Genomic DNA, 20,128 nt, shown 5'->3' with positions numbered 1-20,128 from the left:
TTCCTAACAAATAATGAACGAGCAATCTCTGTTCCGCCTGCCTGCTGTTAAACATTTAGGGGACGTTTACTATTTTCATCAAACAAAACTTAAAAAAAAAAAAAAAGAAAGAAAGATGGTGACCTTTCTGTTTTCAACTACTTTTATTAGCTAATGATTAGCCCTGTGAGCTTGCTGTTGTTGGGGTGCCAACAGTAGTTTGTAGTTACATTATGGAGAAGCTTCCAAACAAATAATGAACCAGTCATCTCTGTTCTACCTGGATGTTAAACATTTAGGCCTTCAGCTGTGAATTTAGCAGTAATCTCTTCCCATGTTTCCCCTCCACCCCTCCTCTCAGGTCTGGAGTTCCCCTGGGGCCCGAAGCCCTTCGCAGAGGTGGTGGCGGGGCCTCTGCTCAGGAACAACAGGCAGACAGCAGACAGCAGCTCTCTGGAGGGACACTATGTGGGAGTGTATTTCTCAGCACACTGGGTGAGTGAGGAGTGAGAAGACAAAGAGGAGCCCCTTTTTGGTTTTTTTGGTTTAATTTCCAGGCGTCTGAACTCTTAAAAACTGACAGCAGATCAGAGCAGGAGGAGGTGACTCCGCTGTTCGTCTGTTTACATTAGAAGCAGTCGGCCATCTTTGAGTCCTTTCTCCACCTCTGGACCTGCAGCCCACTACACCTCAGTGGGCTGCAGCCATTTGTCCGATAGCCGACCGAGGGTTCATGACTGGGCGATGATCCGTCGCTGAGGAGACGCAGCTCGTCGGGTCTCCTAAAGCAAGTCAGCACAGCAGTTGGCAGAGCCGCAGCCGGTTCAGAGCGGTGACGCCTCGATGTACTGGCTGGAGTCCCGAGCACATTAAAAACTGGAACAGAACAGAGTCACAAAAATGCCATTAGAGCAGCGTTTTCATCTCTGCTCAGTCGTTTGATGAAACCAGGAACACCAGCACCTCAGTATGGAGCTTTCTTCACTGTGGTTTTCTCCTCAAAGCAAGAGATTTTTTTTGTGTGGTTTGTTGTTTGGGAGAAATTTCTACCTTCCTTATCCCACACTCTAAACATTGTGTCTGTCTGTCTGTTCGTCTGTCCGTTAAGCCATCATTTTGTCTAGATGTCCATTTGACTTTCTGCCTTTTTGTCCACACATGCAGTCATCCATTCATCCATGTTTATAAATGTTTGTATTTTTGTCCATCTCTCTATGCATTTGTCCATCCAGTCATTGTTTTGTTCATCCGTAGTTTTGTCCGTCTCTGCCCTTTTGTCTGTCCATTCATTAAGTGTGTTTGTCTGTCTCTGGGCGTGTTCTTTAGTATTTTTGTTCATCGATCCATTGAAGCTCCAACCCCTTCATAAAAAAAATAAATAAAAAATTCCCCTTGTATGTGACAAAACCACACTAAAATTAAAGAATATCTGCTGTGGTTGATGGGTTTTAGTTTTTCAACTTCAAAGCTGCCAATGGTCCCTTTTCTGGGCCCCCAAATACAAATGAACTGTTTCCATCAACATTGACATTAAAGCGCGAGATGGACGATGGAAACACATTTACCTGAATAAGTTCTGACGTAGCAGATGCACAAAACTTTTCAAAGTAAGACTCTCTCCAGTTCTATGAGCTGCTAGATTGCAACCTCTGCAGATTTTTTTTTTACTGCAGCCTTGTGCAGAGGTTAGCAGAGTTCTCAAAAATGTTAAAATTAAGATTAGCACTAATTCAACATATGTATATTTCCACTCAGTTAAAAGCAAAAAGTAACAGTCCAAGAAATGACTCCAGAAAAAAGTATTTGGTTAAAAAGGCTGAGGAACTGATCAAAGCATCAATCATTTAATATCTTAAAATAACGTCAGCAGGCTGATCAAAGTCTAAAGTTTAGTGGAAGTTGTTAAAGACCAAAATGAAAATAATTCATATAACAAAACTAGGCAAAATAAAAAAAAAATTCCAAATTAGTTTCTTTCAAAATAAAACTTATGAAAACTTAACAAAAGCTGCATGGATGTGCGTGTTTGATCAAAATAAACTTGTTCTTCATTCAGTATCCAGAAGTTTTACTTGAGTAAATGTAGCAACGCTTTATAATAGAATTACTCAAATAAAAGTAAATAATGGAGTGTGGTAAAAAAAAAAAAATTGTAAAATTCCCAAAACGTCGCTAGTTACTCCCAAACTCTGGCCATGCGTAGCGTCAACGTCTGAAGAAATTATGACTTTAATTTTGAAACTAGCCTGGTTGATTCGCTCCAAACCAGTACGTAAAACATGCTTAATTCGCTTTTTTTTATTCTTTCTTTTATGTGAGTGACATTTAAAAGAAAAAAAGACATTGGATGGAAACGTATCGACTGTTGGTGTGTTAAAGTTTTACCTTTATGTTTAGAAAAGAGCGGCAAACGGAGCCTGGGAACGGCAGGGAATCTAGGCCGCTCTGTTTTCCCTCCTGACTCTCTGATGTCATCCTAATGCCAGCCATACCAGCGCTCCCTCCTTCTGGTTGGACTGGAACACACACACACAGCAGAGCAAACATTTTCCTGATCTGCAGTAATGCATCAGGATTAGGAGCTGGCGTGTGTGTTTGAAAAAAAAGCTGGATACAGAACCGGAGAGAATTACCAGTTTGTTGGAAAGGTGTTTGGTGACAAACATGTGAGAGTCATGAAACGGCTTCGGCTCGGTTTTCTTATAAAGGTTCTTAGAAAAATGGGAAAGCATGAAATATACTTTTAATATTTTCCGGATTGCGATAACTATGTTAGCAAAAAAGGGGGCTTGGAGGTAAAAACTTTTTTTTTTCTTCCCCAGACTATGATTTACAAGAACCAGACTTGTCCTAATTTATAATTCATCCAGATTCTGTTCAGCTTCCAATTATTTGGAATATATATATATATATATATATATATATATATACACACACACAGGATAAAAGAAGTGTGTCTTAAGGGGCCTTTGCAAGTTAACATGAAGCTACTTAATAAAAAGAAAGATCCCTAAGTAAAAAATGGTTTGCTATAGGACAGAAAATGTTGGAAAAAGGAGACAAATTCCCCCAAAGAACTAAGCCGTGAAAACAATTGATCAAATCCAGTTTAAGGTCAGATTCTTACCAATGCATGCCTCCTGTCATGCCTAGACGCTTCTGAAACGAGTAAAATGTGAAAATCTCGTTCATTATTTCGAAGGTTTTACTTTTTTACAGTCTCTTTAGATCCTCTTCAGCGGAAACAATTAGTTTTTTTTTCATGGGGGGAAGCGGGGTTTGGCTCCAGTGAAATGAAATGCTTCTGTGTGTCTCCTAGTGTCCGCCGTGTCGCAGTCTGACTCGAGTCCTGGTGGAGTCCTACCGAATCGTCAAAGAGTCCGGTCACAAGTTTGAGATCGTGTTCGTCAGCGCCGACAGGTGAACGTCGCTGCCGGTTCATTCTGTTCGTCAAGTGTCACCTCTGCGTCCGTCTTCTCAAACAGGTACAGGAGTAAAAAGCAGAGCTTCGTCTGAATGTTCTCTTTCCATTTTAGGTCAGAAGAGTCTTTTAAGCAGTATTTCAGCGAGATGCCGTGGTTGGCCGTCCCGTACTCAGACGAGGCGCGGAGATCTCGACTCAACAGGCTGTATGGGATACAAGGTATTTTAAATTTTGCATCTACAAACCTCCAATAGAAGTAGGGAAAATATATACAAGTTATCTACTAATTAGTTATTCTAAAGTTTATTGATTTTAAGGATTCACTAAGGATTCATTTATAAGCGGCCATTTTTTTTAAAAGCCGAGTTTTCTCTTGTATCAAGAGGGTCGACCATGTTTCCATAACATGAAAGCTCAATTTTTCATAACATGTAAACTTAATAAAAACATGTAATTCAGTTTTAATGTCTTTTTTTGTCAGCTGTATTAAAAATTGACATTATTAAACTTATTTGTAAAATCTAACAAAAGAGGAACCTTTTAGCTAAATGGAAAATAAAAGATGAAAATGATAAAATATGTGAATCACTTAATCCCACATGAACAGAGAGCTGTTTATGCAGAAGCAGACTTCTCCATGAAGTGAATCTTAAAACTGCACATCATAAAGTGAAATAACTCACAACATCATGTTTGTTTCTTTTTTTTCATCATGTTGCAATTTTTCTCCTCCGCTTGGATGTAGTGGTTAAAAAAAAAGAAATTTTGAGATTTATCTCAGAAATTACCTAGGAAAAACATAGTGATTTCAAAGTTTCAAAAATTGCATGTTTTTTGACCTCAAAGATTTTCCACTTTTGATGTCTCCGAAATGTCCAAGTGTTTTTTGTAGAAAACTTATGAGATCTCAAAATTTCTGAGTTTTCTTTTTTCTAATCAATTACTGACGTTTCAAGCTCCAAAATTTTCAAGAAAAATTTCTGAGACGAATCTCAAAATTTCTGAATTTGTTGGTGGAAATTTACTCCTCCTTTATTTCTTTTCATCTGCAATGGCCCTGTTAGGCCGTTGTACATCCTCGTCTTCGTAGCACATCGGTAACCTCTGAACGAGGTGTCGACACTGCTCCACCAAGCAGCGTCACTGAGGTAAAACTTAAGGATCTTGTCAAGTGTCAATATTTCAAAATGGAACCACATAAAGTGCATTTCACATCCAACACCAGTCTCTGCTCAGATTATGACTGGTGGTGGCCTCTGCTGGACGGAAGCCAAACTACAACACCCAAAGCGAGTCCAAGCCGACGTTATCAGTTAATCGATTGGAACTAATTTTCAATCTAATAAACTTATAATCGACAATTAATGACAAGTCGTCCTCATCCCCAGAAGCTGGTTTATAATTTCTGCCATGCTGGGTTACATCAGACTGCTGACAGCTCATTGCGACCAGCACAGATTCGCCCTGAGGAATGTGGACCGGTTATCGAGTTAACCGTCTCTCTGATTGCAGAAGTGAAGCGTCTCTCCTTCGCTTTTCCCCTGATTGTCTCCTCTGTGCTGCGGAGGATGATGTGAGCTGGAGCTGGAGCTGGCTCTGTCCTGTGAAGAATGTCAGGAATGCCCAGAGGACGAGTCAATAGTCCTGTCCCTCCCCCCCTCCCACATCCAGCTTAAACTCCTGCAGTCCATGATTGCCTCCTCTTTTGCAAACCTCAGTCCACATGTGCAGCTCCCTGACTCATGAACCACTTGCTGGCTCACGGCGGCTGTTTCTGATAAGAAACAGACACTCTTTTTTTTTTTTTTTTTTTTTTTGCAAAGTAAGGGGAATGTGTTTGTAACAGCAAGCTATAGCAAAAGTACTTTCCAATAAAATCTATTAAAAGGAGGGGAAAAAAGAAAGAAGAAAAATCTCCACGTAGCAAAGAAAACCTCAGCGGGAGAGTGAGGCAGGGAGGGGGAAGCGTCCGCTCCACGGAGCGATAATTGACGGAAATGACCCACGCTCTTTGCCCGTTTCCTTCCCCTCCTCTGTTCGTCTGCCTCTTATGTCACCCTCTTTCCGTCCTGCCCTCCCTCCAGGTATTCCCACGCTGATCCTGCTGGACGCCGAAGGCCGTGTGATCACGCGACAGGGCCGCGTGGAGGTGCTGAACGACCCGGAGTGCCGGCTCTTCCCGTGGCACCCGCGGCCCGTGCTGGAGCTGAGCGAGGCCAACGCCGTGCAGCTCCATGAGGGGCCCTGCCTCGTCCTGTTTGTGGGTGAGCTGACCGGGCATCTGCCATTTGGACCTAGAGGCACAGAAGGGGGTTAAATGTGATGCGGAAAGCTGGTCGATTTTATGCCTTTTTTTTTTTTAAAAAGGTGAGTTTTCTCTTGTACCAAGAGGGTCAACCGTCTTTTCATAACCCATTTTGTATATTCTACAGATATAAACTGGGTTTCTGTCTTGATTTCAGAGTTATTTGAGACACAATATCACACATAATTTTTCATTCTGATAAGACTCAAGCAGCACTACTTTGTGTTGGTTTGTTACAGAAAATCTAAAAGAAAATGCATAAAATATTCAAGTTGTGTGAATAAGTGTAGATAAAGTGTGGGAAATTCTTCCTGAGTATAAAAAAAGTTTCTCTTATTCTTGAAATCCTTAAAAAGTGCTTCATTTCTGATTCAGACTGCACAGTTTTGTAATAAAGTTCAATCTAGTATTTGATGAAAAGTTCAAATTCAGAAAAAAAAATTAAGTTGGAATCAGATATTTATGCTTGTTGCTGAAATAGCAACAAGCAGCACTACTTTGCTGCTTGTTGAAATAGTTTAAATATTAGAAAATGTTTGAAAAGTGTACCAACCGAGTTTCTGTATTTGCTTAGTAGATTTTTTTTTTTATCTGGATGGGAACCAAATTTGATGACTTCTTATAAAACTGAGGAAAGAAAAGAAAGATGCACAATAACAACTCTTGAATTTGTTCATCAGTCTTCTGATGAACAAATTCTGTAGCCTCTGTTTCCTTTCCCTCTTTTAAACAGGGGTTTCTTTTAAAAGAAACAGGGTTTCTTTTAAAGGTTGGACTGTGACTCTGTCCAACCTTATTCAGATGCTGAAGAGGAAGGTGAACTGGAGCCAGCCAAGGAGTTGATTCAGCCAATAGCAGAGAAGCTCATGGCCAAGTATAAAGCCAAGGAGGAGGAAACGCCACTGCTGTTCTTTGTTGCCGGAGAGGTGAGAGGAAGTGTCTTAAGTGCCACTCGACACAAAGAGACATTGTCTCTTTGCGATAATTCACGAGCTTCAGAGCTTCTATATGCGTGGAGTTTGTTTCCACAAAGGCGTATATTTTTACATCCGTTTTCTCTCATTGCCTGTTGCTGAGCTGGCGATAAATTCCACCAGGTTTGATTTCCAGATTGGGTTCACAGTCGGATATCGGTCCTCGCTCCAAGCTTTGAGCAGAGCTTCCAGGGCTGTGGGCCCACAGTCCTTCACTTGGGCCTGGGATCACCTAGGTCGTCGCCGTGTCGGTTGCCAAGCCAGCTGCTGGGAGTCGATCTCAATGAGAAGGCTGGCAGTTCTTCAGAGAAGAGGCCAGGCAGAAGAAAACGATTCAGAACATTTTTTTTTTTTACTAGTGCTGTCAACCGATTTAAAAACTTAATCAGACTGATCACCTTCTACCTCTGTGATTAATAATGATTAATCACTATGCTTAACTTTTTAAACTTGAAATTGGTTTCCTGGGAAAGCCCCTTATCTGATTGTTTTGGGGGTTTTTTGATGGGGGTTTTTTTCGCAGCAGAAAGCAGGTAATGTAGTCGCCAGTACTAAACAGCATCTAAGGAAAACTTACTCCACTACAAATGCATACATTTAATGGCAAACTTGTTTAGGGGACAACTGACATAATTTTTATTTTCTACTTCTTGAGTGTGTCACCCCTTTCTGATGCCACCCTGGGCAATTGCCTATATCAAAAACTGAATGAAATTCTTTAATAAAGTTAATTTCAGGGTCTGTATTGCATTTAAATCAAAAACTATATCAACAAAATAAGCATCGCTTTAAGTTCAAAAACCTTTTTTGCTTCCAAATCATTGAATAAAAAGATATGAGCTCCACGACAAAGATTTTTATTGTTCTTAATCTGTGAGGTTATTCAAGCTCGGTTCACTTCTTTGAAAAAAATCCATCTTTAGAAATACAGGCACTGAGATTAGCGTCAGGAACGTCTGTGCTGCTGCTACGTGTTTAGTTTTAAGATGCTATTTTAGCTTTGAGGAGGCTAACTCCTTTTAGCATAACTTGTTTACAGCAGCGTCTGATCATATCATTTTTCGAAGCAAGAATTAAACCCCAATTGGGCCAAGAGGAGCAGCTTTGTCCTCCATTGCTGTTGTATGCGGATGTGGTGTGTGTGTCAGATTTGCGGATGTACCAGAAACGCATGAATGGAAAGGTTCAGGCTGGGACTTGTACATTAAAAACAAATTGAATAATTTAGCTAAAAATTGTAACGCATTACAATCTATAAGGAACATCCTGACCCTACAAAAACATAATCAAGCACACACACACTTTCTTAGTTTTTGGCGTAAGTTTGTGAGTTGTGACCATAACAGAGGCGATGACGATGTTGTACATCGCAGTACATTGTGCAGCAAATGTAATTTAGGCTTTAATGCGTCATTTATGAGTTGTAAAAGAGTAAAGTCTGTCTCTCAGGACATCAAAGTGTTATAAAAGACGGATGTTTGAGCCGTCAGTTGAGGTTTTATCGTCTGGCAGTCATGTGTGAAACATCGCGGTTCATCAGTGATCCGAATATTTCTGCTGCGGTCCTCCACGGCCAAACGCTTTCTGAGTCACATCACAGCTGTGAGTGTGGTCGGCCCTTTGTCTCTTCAAAAAAAAAAAAAAAAGAAAGTATTTTCTTTTCTAGCGTTTGAGCTGCGCAGACCGAGCAGACAAGGTAGCCAAACAAAAGAAAAGATCCACGACTTCCTCCGGAGGCCAACGCCTGACGTGGAGATTAGATCCCCTCGGATCAGAGAGACCGGAGGGGACGGATTGCGGTTCCTTCACGCAGCTTGCCTCGCATGATCCGTCATCCACGCTCTATGTGGCTGTAAGAGAGCCTGAAAGGGAGCGGGGGTTTTACTTGTAGCGGCGAGGATCTGGCAGTATTTCACCGGGGGGGGAACGTTGCCGTCTTCGGTGACGGCTTCCATATGCGAGTATTAAGTGTTCAGCGTTTTCGAATGGAGCCCGTTTTTATTGTCAGTCACCGGAGGACGAAACCACACAGTTCTCTTTTGTTTGTAGTTTTACAAATCAGAAGGTCACCAGCTTCGCTTAGCCTTTTTAGGTAGCGGCACAGTAAAGATATTTAATGAAAAGTCTCTAAGCTGATTGTTTGCTTTGATCCTGTTTAGCTGGGAGAGCGGAGGATTCTCTGATAACAGGACATCAGAGAGCGGAAGGGCTTGTGTAAGGTCGGAGTGAGTGTTACTCACAGCAGGAAGTACATCTAAAGTCGGCTTCCTGAAGAGAAAGTAAATAATAAACTCAAAAATGGCACATAAATCAGAAACCTTAGCTGGAACCGCACAGGGAAGGCTTCCATCACAAGATTAGCTCTTTGCTGCAGTGCCACCTTCTGGTCTCTTCCTGTAACTTCAAATTTAATCTTTCCCATATGAAAGTGTTTGTTTTTTTTTTGTTTTTTTTAATGAGTCTATCTTTGAGCCAACAAGTTAGGCTGAGGGGAATTCAGGTCAGGAAATATCTATCAACAGTGTAGCTGAACTCTTAGCCAGGTAGGCAACTCTCTGATTATTAAAGGTGCATTATGTAACTTTTATTAAAAAAAGGGTTTTTTTTTTTTTTTTTACAAATTTGTTAAAACTATTACCATATCGTGACAGCATGCTATGAGACAGATAATCTGTGAAAAGACAGATTCTGATCTCCACGCTACTATTACCGTCTGAAGAAATGCACCAACCAAAAACAACCAATTAGAGCCAAGAGAAGGGTCTTAGTACTGTCAATCAACCTCATGCACTCTCTGTTCAGTGTGCTAATGGAGGAGAAACAACACACAGTAGAAGGAAAACCATTTATCCATCGTAACTGAGGGCTATGCTAACTTGCCTGAGCATTCACAACTGGCTCTGCTAGCTGAAGCTTAGCTTCCATAGCCTGTTGCTGCATGGAGGATGATTGACAGCGCTAAGATCCGCTTCCTGGTTTTGATTGGTTGTTTCCAGTTGGCACTTGGAGAAGAAATTTTATTTTATTTTTCTATTAGAGTTTCTCAGCTCTACCATAAACAAGATTTTGCTTTGATTTGCTCTCAGATTATATCTTTTTGCTCATTTGTTTCTGTTTTGTCATGTTAAATAGGATACTAAAGTATTTTGTAGACACCTATAAACTTAATCTAAATTCTATCTTAGGTTTTAAGAAAATAAATCAAAAGAAGTGCCACAAGAATGCCTAACGATCAGAAGTTTGATGATACATCAAATTTAACCAATACAGCGTCAGTACTGATATCGGCGATCCTGACCCTGTGTCTACTTAGTATCGGATCGATATCAAAATACGCAGTATCGCACACCTCTGATAGAAACATGTCTCAGCACATTTGCGTAAAATAATTTTAACTAAGCATAAAAAGCATTCATTTATTATTAATGTAAGCAATATTGCTCTGATATAGTTGCAGAGGTCTAGTTCCTATGGCAGATAATCAAGTATGTGAACCAAATATAGACATGTGTACATCTACTGTATTTCATGAGGCAGATTGCTTTTCAAAGTTACTCCACTACAAATGCATGCATGTAGTGGCAAACTTGTCTAGGGGACAACTGAATCTTATGACTAGCATAAGATTCCTCTACTGTCAAGTAGAAATACCTAAAAAGTCATCAGGAATGTTTCCTTCCTCCAGGACGACATGAGCGACTCGCTGCGGGACTACACCAACCTCCCGGAGGCGGCGCCCCTGCTCACCATCCTGGACATGTCGGCCCGTGCCAAGTACGTCCGCGACGTGGAGGAGATCACGCCGGCCGTGGTGGAGCAGTTCGTCAACGAGTTCCTGGCTGAAAAGCTCAAACCAGAGCCCATCTAAAAAGAGACGCATCGAGCAGGAAATGGACATGCAGAATGAGACTGTCACTCAACCCAGATCCGTTCTCTCACACACACGCGCACACACACACACACACACACACACACACACCCCTTGTGTCTCCATCTGCCCTGCTCTCATTCACCTCCACTCCTGACTGTTAGATTAAAACAAATGTCTCCTTACAGACACTTTGACCATTTTTTTAAAAAGTCCTTTTCCTCTCTTTATGGAGTCCTCTCTTTCTCCCGTGGTGCCTTGCATAGTCCATACAGTATGGCGGTCGTTGTAGATGGAGGGGAAAAAGAAAGAAGAGTACATTTCTGCCCAAAAACTCAGAAATTTTGAGATCAATCCCTGAAATTTTCTAGAAAAAAAAACATGGAATTTTTTCTGAGTTTGAAAAGTCTTGAGAGTCTTGAGTCTTTTTGCTTGAGAAACAAAAATTTTAGAATAATTTCAGAGATGTTCTAGGAAAATATATGGAAGTTTCTGAGTTTCAAAAGTGTAAAATGTTTGATTTTTGGAATGAATTTGAAGCATTGAAAATTTTCTACGTTGAATCTCAGAAATTTCCACTTTTTTAAGCTTTTCTACCAATTTTTTTTTACTTTTCAAACTCAAATTTCTTTCTTTCTTTCTAGAAAACGTTTGTGATTAATCTCAAAATTTGAGTTTTTCTACCAAATTTTCAACTGTGGACCTCAGAAATGTTCTTGTTTTTTCTAGATATTTTCAGATGTTTTGGTGGAAATATACTCCTTTTTTTTCTATCTGCAATGGCCCTAATACACCATCGTAATACAGTAATATATGAGGATATTCTGTTTTTGTCTTTTTTTTATATATATACACACACTAGCATTTTTGAGATGTAGAGACAACCTGAGAATCGATCCAGTGGACCTACTTATTGAAGCTGATGCTTTGCTTTCTATTCTCACTGTAAGATCTGTGTTGCTTTTGGTTTTTGTATGACGCTGAGAAAGAATAAAAATGCAGTCATGTAGTAATTCACCTGTATGACAGAGGGTCGGATGGATGTAGCTGTAAGCCTATTTAAATAAAACCGTGATGGGTGTTCACTGTAATCGGCGTGCAGCTTGCTGCCGAACAAGTCGCCGGGTGTTAATGGTGGCTTCATCTCAAAGTCGTTTTGAGGATTTTCTGTGAAGGTCCCCGAATGGGAAAAAAATGTACGGGATGTTTCTGCGATCACAAAAAGACGAGAGGCATTTTTGAGAAGCGTCGAATGTATAAACTCTTATATTCTGTTACTCCAGTCATGACTTCTCTAACACATTAAAACTCACTGGCAAGTACAAAGTTTGTTTTCGGGGTTTTTTGGGGGTTTTTTTACATCAACTTTTGACAGCTTGCTTCCCATGAGTGCTAAGGCTAGTTAGCATGGCTACCGATGATGAAACGGTTATTATGTAACGGTAAGTTGTTTCTCCGCCATTAGCACTTAGCTTAGCTAGTCTGGACCAATAGTTTGCAACCTTAACAGTCCAAACAGTCATGTTTGGCCTTAGTTCAGCTAAATAAAACTAATTTAAAGTTGCAAATATGACATCAGCTTTTGGGGGGAGGGGGGAAAGCCAACTTACAATTTTTGATAAATGTCTACCATGAGATTTTATTTTCCAAGCACAATTTTATTTCTACTTTAGACTGAAAAATAACAAAACTGCTTTCCTTTCATGGAATGTTGACATGCCAGAGTTTCCAACCTAATGACACAAATTAGATCTAAAAATATATTTCTATTAAGTTTCAAATTCAATAGTGGAATTGCAGTCAAATTATTCCAAGGATTCCTGCATTTTCTCTGCATTTAAAAACAGTTGGCTCTTTATTGTTAGCTAAAGTTATGAATGGCCAATGCAGAGGGTCTAAAGAGCCAAGAAATAATTGGAAACCTGCTAAGAGTAACATATTTTTGTAGGAGTAGACATCTAGATAAAACGTGCTTCATGGATACTGTGAGCAGAATAATACCCTTGTGAAATTTTCTAAATGACTTGTTCATACCAAATCGTTTTGTGCTGATGGGAAAAAAACCCTCAGATCAATGCTTTATTTTTACCAACACAGCAAAAATATAGTTGTCTGAACAACCACATTTTGTCTTTATCAGAGAAATTTCAGAAAAGCTGCAAACTAGGTTTGACCTTTGACCTTTGAACTGGCCTTGAGAGTAGCTGCTTCTGTTTTCAAAAAGATTCTAGGATTCTGAGGTCAGGAAAAGGTGAACTTTCATTGAAACACAGGAAACAATATTTCAAAAAAAAACAGGAGAAAGTAGATCTTCAGTTTAAATTTATGGGTTTATTACACAACTCATAATTATACAGTTTACACACTCTATTCAGCTTATTCATGAGAACTTCCTCTCAGCCTTTGACTGCCTCTTCTTCTCAGCAGTCTGTAGAAACATGGACAGCTGCCTCCTGCCCTCAAACAGAAGGATGCTGGCAGCCATGGCTGAATTCAGACTGTCCACGCCTGAGACGATGGGAATAAAGAGTCTGGAACCGTCGGTTTTCTCAGCTAGCCGCACCGCCTCTGTGCTCAGGCCGCGTGTCTCTCCGCCTATCACCAGAGCGGTGGGACTCTGGGCCCAGTTCTCATGGTACAGTTTGGTTTCCACTCTGGGGAGGGAAAGACCCTCGTCCTCTGAGTCAGAATCAGAGTCGGAGTCCGAATCATATTCCTCGTACTCGATAGTTTTCCTTTTAGGTGACGTGCTGACCCAACCGTAATCTCCCGGTTTAGACAGCTTGTTAGTCCCGTCTTCGTCGTCAGGCTCTCTTATGTCAGCCACGTGCGCAGTTACTGAGTTAGGGAGATGGTTTCTGATCTCGTCCCAGTCCAGATTGGGATAAACGGGAAGTCGGAAATGGGCGCCCATTCCTGCCCGCAGGACTTTGGGCTCCCAAACGTCAACGCAACCTGTTGACAGTCAATGAAACGATTAGAGTTCCTATATTGAAAAGAAAAAAAACAAAAAGATAATTATGAGAAATATTAGCATTTTTTTAGATTTTGTTTTCTGTTCATCTATGGTTGTTAGATCTCCTTCTCTCTGACGGTCTCTAAAAGTCATATAGAACTTTTAAACAATACGCAAATTTTATGTGAGTTTGGGCTGATATCGATTTCTGACATAAATATTGCTGTCAAGGCCATTAATCAACATCTACCCATATATATTAAATGAATATCTATGCATTTAATGCCTTGGGGGCATTAAATGCCCCCCAAGGCATTTTATCTACTGTAGGGACAAGTCTCCTACAGAAGATAAAAAGTTCTTTTTTTCTGAAAAAGTTGTGATAATTGGATCCCTAAATGAGTTTTATTGGCTCTTAGGTTGTAAAGGATACAAAACTCTCCAGCTATGAACCATATGTGTTCTTTCGTGTTAAAATCTGACCACTGTGAAAATATTTCCTACAGATTTAAGATTAATTTTTCTATTTACACTATAAATGGGCTTTAAGGAAGAAATCTACCTTTGGTAAGAAGGACTTCATGACAGCCAGCAGCAGCTGCACATCTCAGCATGGTCCCAAGGTTACCAGGATCACGGACATTGTCGCATATCAGCGACAACGGCAGCGACTGATCTCTCTGTGAAAAACTGAGCCGAGCAGGATCAGGCCGGGCAAATATGGCTGCAGAAACACAACAAAATCAAACCAAGACAACTTTTTTTTAAGGTTTTATTGGCTCTAGTAGCCTTTATTTGATAGTTAATTGACAGGAAAGTGGGTACTGAGAGAAGGGAAAGACATGCAGCAAAGGTCGCCAGGCTGGGAATCGAAACTGCGACGGCCGCGTCGAGGACAAAGGCCTCCATATGTGGGTTATGCTTGACCCCTGTGCCACCACAGCACTACCCAAGAAGAACTGTTTAAAAACATCTGCGTCTTCATAAACTGAACGAACGATCCTTACCGATCACTCCCTGTGGGGCGACGACGTCGGACCAGATCTTGATGTCCTCAAACTTGACTTTGACGACCGTCGCCCCTCTCAGCTTGTCCAGCGGCAGCTCTCGGAGCCGATCCGCCATGCTGAAGAACACTATCTGTGGGCGGGCACCGACCTCCAGGGCGTCGCAGATCAAACGCCTGCCCTCCAGGAGGATTTTACCCTGCTGCTCCCGAAACTTCCTGGATTGAGCGACGCTGACCAGCCTCCTGCAGAGAAGCAGAGCAACCACAGCGAGGTATATAAAAAAAAAATCAAAATCAAGCAATATCCAGAATCTCAGCTTGTCTTACTACATGGAGTTTGTTCTATCTGCAATACTATTAGGTTGCAGGAATTTTCCACACCACCTTTTACAGACCATGACCAAAGAGAAACATGGTGGCGGTGTAGAGTCATGCTGTGGTGGTAGCCACCTAGGAGGCACTTTAGCATTACTTTGGCCACATAATATAACAGCTCTGTTAAGATATTGTAGCCACACTGTTACTTACAGAAAAACATTAAATACTTGAGTAGTACAGTTAATTATTTTACTATAGTGTGGTTACAATATCAGATAAAGGCTTCCATATTCCGTGACCGTGTATATTTACACAAAAGTTATAGTATTAGTATTAAATTCTTTGTTCGGCTTTTTCTTCTTCCTTTTTTTTTTTACCATCTACTGTAAAGCTTACGTCTTTGGCGTAGCATAGTGTTAACCATAGAATTAACATGCAACAGCGCCTCCTGCGGTCACAGAAAATATTGTAACAGATGAACGAGGAGTTGGTGTAGAAATAAATTGAATCATTAATAATTTCTCTTCCATTTCACAATTATCCACAACTTTATGTTTGTAAGACACAAGTAATTTTGTGGCTCTAATGTAACCGAATGTAAAAAAATAAAGAAAAGTTCAGTTACTCAATATAATAACAAAGTGTCAATAGGAAATCCACAGAACAAACGGCATGAATAAACGCAATTTAGTGATGTTTCTCCCCAAAAATACAGTTATTGGACACGAGAAAAAAAAAAAGACTCGAAAATATTTTTCGGCACTATTCAATCCGACAGGAAGTGTGGAGAAAGACATGCCGCAAAGGAATAGGGGACGGGAGTCCAACTCGGGAAAGCAGAGTTGAGGTAGCCCCTTTATACGGGGCGCAACACGTATTAACCACTGTGCCACTCCAATAATAATAATAATAATAATAATAATAATAATAATAATAATCAAAAAGGGAAAGTAGATAAACTGCTTACGATAATCTTTTATCTCCTGGTAAAGCCCTCTCATAGCGCAGTCCGTCTACTGAATCCTTTGTAATGTTATCATAGGGTTGCTTTGTTGTCTTACTCCTCATGTTAACAGCATCACTCCTGTCGGGTTGCTCTCCAGCAGCTGTAGGTCTGTTCCTAACCATCTTCTTCTCTGCTGCCTGTGGATGCTGCTGCTGCTGCTGCGGCAGCGGCAGCGGCTTTACAACTTTACCCGCGTCATTGTCAGGAAACAGCACCCTGACTGGTTTCCTCCTCAGGCCACGAAGAAAGCGCGTTGATTCCACTATAATGTCACTTCTGGTGGAAAGAAAAACATTTTTCTCTACGGGCAAAAGACGTATCACGCCTCTTATGAGCGCAGCCATTTTTTTTAATTATTATTTCTTCTTCCCTTGTCTAGAGGAACTTTTTATTACAACAAAAAACCTGGGTGCCGCCACCTACTGTAAGTTACGTGCATTTACACGTCTGTAATTTCTCTGGCTTTCCCAATAAGTTACTAACCCGCTTTTTTTTTAATTATCCATAATGTATAACTGTTTAGTTAATATCTCATTTTAGTTGGATATATTTGTTTGTTAAAGTTGCGGTTAAACTTACAGGTTCTCTGTCAGGCACTGACTCTAACCACATGGTGCATTCAAGTACACGTTGTAAACAAAATGTTTATACTGTCAAAGGTATTAATGGTTTTAGCATTTCATAAATAGCAACCTTGATCAACCCTCAGCTCATTTTACTCTTTAAGCAGGTTAAATAAATTAACTCTTGACAAAACATACCGGAGTTGTACTCTCTTTTCCAATTGCTGCAAATTAAGTTATGCAAAGAGCACCAATTCTCTGATAATTTGCAGCCGAATTTGAGCAGCATGTCTTTGGTATTTCGCTCATTTTATTGGTATTTGCAGTGTTGTTCTTGGAATATTTTGTCCAAGGCACTTCTGATAAGAACATATGGGTGTGAAAGATTCCCAATCGGTGTTAATTTAAAGAACTGGTTTTATAAGGAATCTAGACTGCATGTGATCTCTTCTAGTTTAAAACCCTACACCAAGTTACACGGAATTATTGTACACTAAAAAAGGAATCTTCACAAATTACAGTGTTTATACCCAGGTGCCATCTTATACGTACATAATCGAAGCTTCTAGTATTTTAATAAACTATTAATTTATACTTTGTCTCATTAAATTAATAAATGTTAATAGATACTTTTATTGTAATAATCAAGCGTAATCATACGTTGCATTACAGTTTAAATGTTCCAACATTTTTTATTTATTTATTTATTTTTGGTCAGATGGTATTGCTTACAGTTAGTGAAAAATCCGAGGTAATTGGAACGCAACATTTCCATTTAGCGACGGAGAAATCGATCATTCAGGAAGCTTAATCGAGCTCTGCGCAAAGGAACAGCAATCATGGCTTTGAGGCGAGCTTTACATTTTGTTTTTAAAGTCGGGGACCGAGCTACAACTGCCACGTTCTACCGGGACGTCCTGGGCATGAAGGTAGTCGATCTGAACTGAACGTAGCTTCCAAATTTAACATCAGTTGTTCTGTTCAGTATTCTCTTAAGATGTTTTGACGAGTATGATTATTTTTGCACAATCCCTACAAAGTTCCTCTTTAGTTGAGGATGCGAAATTGCATTTTTTGTTATGAATCCTCTTCAGTTACATTGACATTTCTTCTATTTTCCCTTCAGATTTTGCGACACGAAGAGTTCGAGGAAGGGTGCAAAGCAACTTGCAACGGGTAATGACACCAATCTGCGTGCACTTCGCCCCAACAGGGCTAATAATTATTCATATTTAAATCTTTCAGGCCCTATGACGGAAAATGGAGCAAGACAATGGTTGGCTTTGGTCCAGAGGACGACCACTTTGTGGCGGAGCTCACATACAACTACGGGGTGGGAGAGTATCAACTGGGCAACGACTTTTTGGTGGGTGAAAGTGGATTTTGGACACATCATGAAGGGCAATCTGTGTTGTGGGATGAAGCAGCAACAGTGAAGACATTTCTGTGTTTAGGGCCTCACCCTGCAGTCCAGCCAAGCAGTGAGCAACGCCAAGCGCCTTGGGTGGCCCCTGACTCAGGTGGAGGAAGCTGTGTATTTAACCCAGGCTCCTGGAGGATATCCTTTCTACATTATAGACAAACAACAGCCTTCTCATGGTGAACGTCTCCTGCTTCAGCTTTAAAATGATCTACCCCCTCCTCTTCTCCCTATTGTGGCTCTTTGTTTATCCAGAGTTTATTTCTGATCACATTCTTTAAAAAGTTGCATGCTTTTCTTTTCCTTTCTTTCTCTCTGCCCACCTATCTATCATGCTTTTAGAGGTCACTAGCTTCATTCTGTGTGACCTATCTTTCTTTGTTTTCCATATTTATGAAAGGAACTCTCCCCATTCTACAAAAGTTTTTTTTTATTTTAGAATAGACCATTTATTTTGTTCTAAAATCTGAAAATGGAAATAAATTTTAGCTTAAATTTCTTGGTTTACATAAAACATTTTATATATTATATATTTATAAAACATTTTTTTGTTGTTGTTGCTCGAGGTGAGTGTTTATTTTCCAGCAGCATTGGCATGGAAAAGGTTGCTGACCCCTGACCACGAATAATAATAAATGTAATTTGTGTACGGCTTTTTAAAGACACTTTATAGGAATCAAGCAAAATTACAGAATACAAACATAATGAGTAAAAAAAACATTTCAATATGTTGCAATGGAAATAAAAACATTATAAGCACAAAACAGGACATTAACCGAACATTAAAAGCTCTGTCATCTATCCAGCCATCCTTACAGTTTGTAGTTTTTAAAAGTTCCATATGTATAAAGCCTGGCCCCTGTAGCAAAAGGTCTTCATAAAGGCATGTTGTATTTTTAATATTTACATATTTTCTTCTGGTGAAACACCTGTAAATTCTGGATAATGTATGGAAAAGTTAAAAATATGTATCACAACTGCCTCCATGAAATGCTTTCTGATGAGAACTAAGCTAAAATTGATTTCTGTTTTCAGATTTTAGAACAATGTGAATCGTCTTGCACTCTAGTTTCTGTAAGGAAACGACGGACCTGAATAACATGCAAATTAGTCAGATTGTGTCTGTCCACCTTCAGAACTGTAACCTGTTTTATCACTTTCAATTATCCAATATCTATAATCATTGATCGTTTGTCTGCAGATCCTGTCCAGAAGGTTTGCCTCGGCGTGTCGGACCTCCAAAGATCCACTCGCTACTGGGCCACTCTGTTGGGAATGACGGTGATGGACAAGAGTCAGGACAAAAACACAGTGCTGTTGGGTTACTCTGACTCTCAAGTGAGTTACTAATGAACAATAAAGACATATATATTACTAGTTTGGCTTGGTATGTCTACATTTTTTTGTATTTGTTCAGTGTAAGCTCGAGCTTCGGGATACTGGTGGGAAGGTCGATCATGGAACGGCATTTGGGAGAATTGCGTTTTCTTGTCCACGAGAGCAGGCAAGCTATGCTTTCTTGGAACATCTCCAGATTAGTTCTTTTGAAGAACCGTGACAAGCTTTTTCCGTTTTTGCAGCTGCCCGATATTGAAGCCTTGATGAAAAAGGAAAAAGAAACAATTCTCAACCCACTGGTCAGCCTGGACACCCCTGGGAAAGCCACGGTAGAAGTTGTTATTTTAGCCGACCCCGTAAGTTGTCTTTTTTTCTTTTTCTTTTTTTTAATTCAAATAATGTTACAATCTTTTACATAATAATCAAGGTGCATTACAACCATGTTTTTATTATTATTTTAGGACGGACATGAAATTTGTTTTGTGGGAGATGAGGCGTTCAGGCAGCTGTCTGCTGTGGATCCCAGAGGAAACGAACTGCTTGATAAGGTTGGCATTATTTCAAATCTCTCTCTTTAGGCTAAGCAGTTTACATTTTTGGTTGTTTACTGTGATTTTTCTGTTTTCCTCTTGTTTTTTTAGGCTATGGCGGAAGATAAAAGCAATGAGTGGTTTGCCAAAAACAAAATGCAAAAGCCCGCAGCCTAAGACGAAGACGTTCTGTGGCGATAACTGCGGACCAACAGTGATGAGATTCCGAACCTGTAGAGAAAAATGTTTTATAATGTCATTTCAGTTCTGCTTTCACAGGAAGTCAATTTCCTGAAAAAAGAAGATATGAATAAAAACCTGATTGTGGTGTACGTTTGTAATTAGCTTGTCAGTTTGATATCCCAAAAATAAAATAAGATTAAATAAACCAGTTATATGTCCTGTTTGCTATTTTTTTATAACCTATATATGAAACTT

The 20,128-nt window shown here is 40.0% G+C and overlaps 3 protein-coding genes across 3 annotated transcripts in view; 2 read left to right on the top strand and 1 right to left on the bottom strand.

Annotated features, from left to right (window-relative positions):
- Positions 1-11,876, top strand: part of nxn (nucleoredoxin) — a 78,541-nt gene extending 66,665 nt beyond the window's left edge. Inside the window, exons 3-8 of the mRNA XM_015032602.1 lie at positions 341-474; positions 3,299-3,399; positions 3,516-3,622; positions 5,488-5,667; positions 6,510-6,634; positions 10,368-11,876. Of these exons, the coding sequence (XP_014888088.1) occupies positions 341-474; positions 3,299-3,399; positions 3,516-3,622; positions 5,488-5,667; positions 6,510-6,634; positions 10,368-10,550 (830 nt within the window). The 3' untranslated portion in view covers positions 10,551-11,876. The remainder of the gene's footprint in view (positions 1-340; positions 475-3,298; positions 3,400-3,515; positions 3,623-5,487; positions 5,668-6,509; positions 6,635-10,367) is intronic.
- A 985-nt stretch (positions 11,877-12,861) lies between these two features.
- mrm3a (mitochondrial rRNA methyltransferase 3a) lies at positions 12,862-16,226 on the bottom strand. The gene is made up of 4 exons (XM_015032600.1): positions 15,801-16,226; positions 14,514-14,758; positions 14,069-14,230; positions 12,862-13,505 (listed from the first exon to the last, which is right to left on the bottom strand). The coding sequence occupies exons 1-4, from the start codon at positions 16,181-16,183 to the stop codon at positions 12,931-12,933; spliced, it is 1,365 nt and encodes a 454-aa protein (XP_014888086.1). The 5' UTR covers positions 16,184-16,226; the 3' UTR covers positions 12,862-12,930.
- Positions 16,227-17,204: 978 nt separating this feature from the next.
- Positions 17,205-20,081, top strand: glod4 (glyoxalase domain containing 4). Its single transcript, XM_015032599.1, has 9 exons — positions 17,205-17,331; positions 17,529-17,578; positions 17,648-17,768; positions 17,857-18,001; positions 19,024-19,160; positions 19,240-19,326; positions 19,403-19,516; positions 19,622-19,708; positions 19,802-20,081. Exons 1-9 carry the CDS (start codon positions 17,242-17,244, stop codon positions 19,865-19,867), a joined length of 897 nt encoding a protein of 298 aa, XP_014888085.1. The 5' UTR covers positions 17,205-17,241; the 3' UTR covers positions 19,868-20,081.
- The last annotated feature ends 47 nt before the right edge of the window (positions 20,082-20,128 follow it).

This window comes from Poecilia latipinna, unplaced genomic scaffold (genome assembly GCF_001443285.1).
Source record: "Poecilia latipinna isolate Pla-1442-1.1 unplaced genomic scaffold, P_latipinna-1.0 Scaffold246, whole genome shotgun sequence".
NCBI lineage: Eukaryota > Metazoa > Chordata > Actinopteri > Cyprinodontiformes > Poeciliidae > Poecilia > Poecilia latipinna.
The sequence above is the reverse complement of the archived record's forward strand: the minus strand, read 5'-3'. Positions and strand labels throughout refer to the sequence as shown.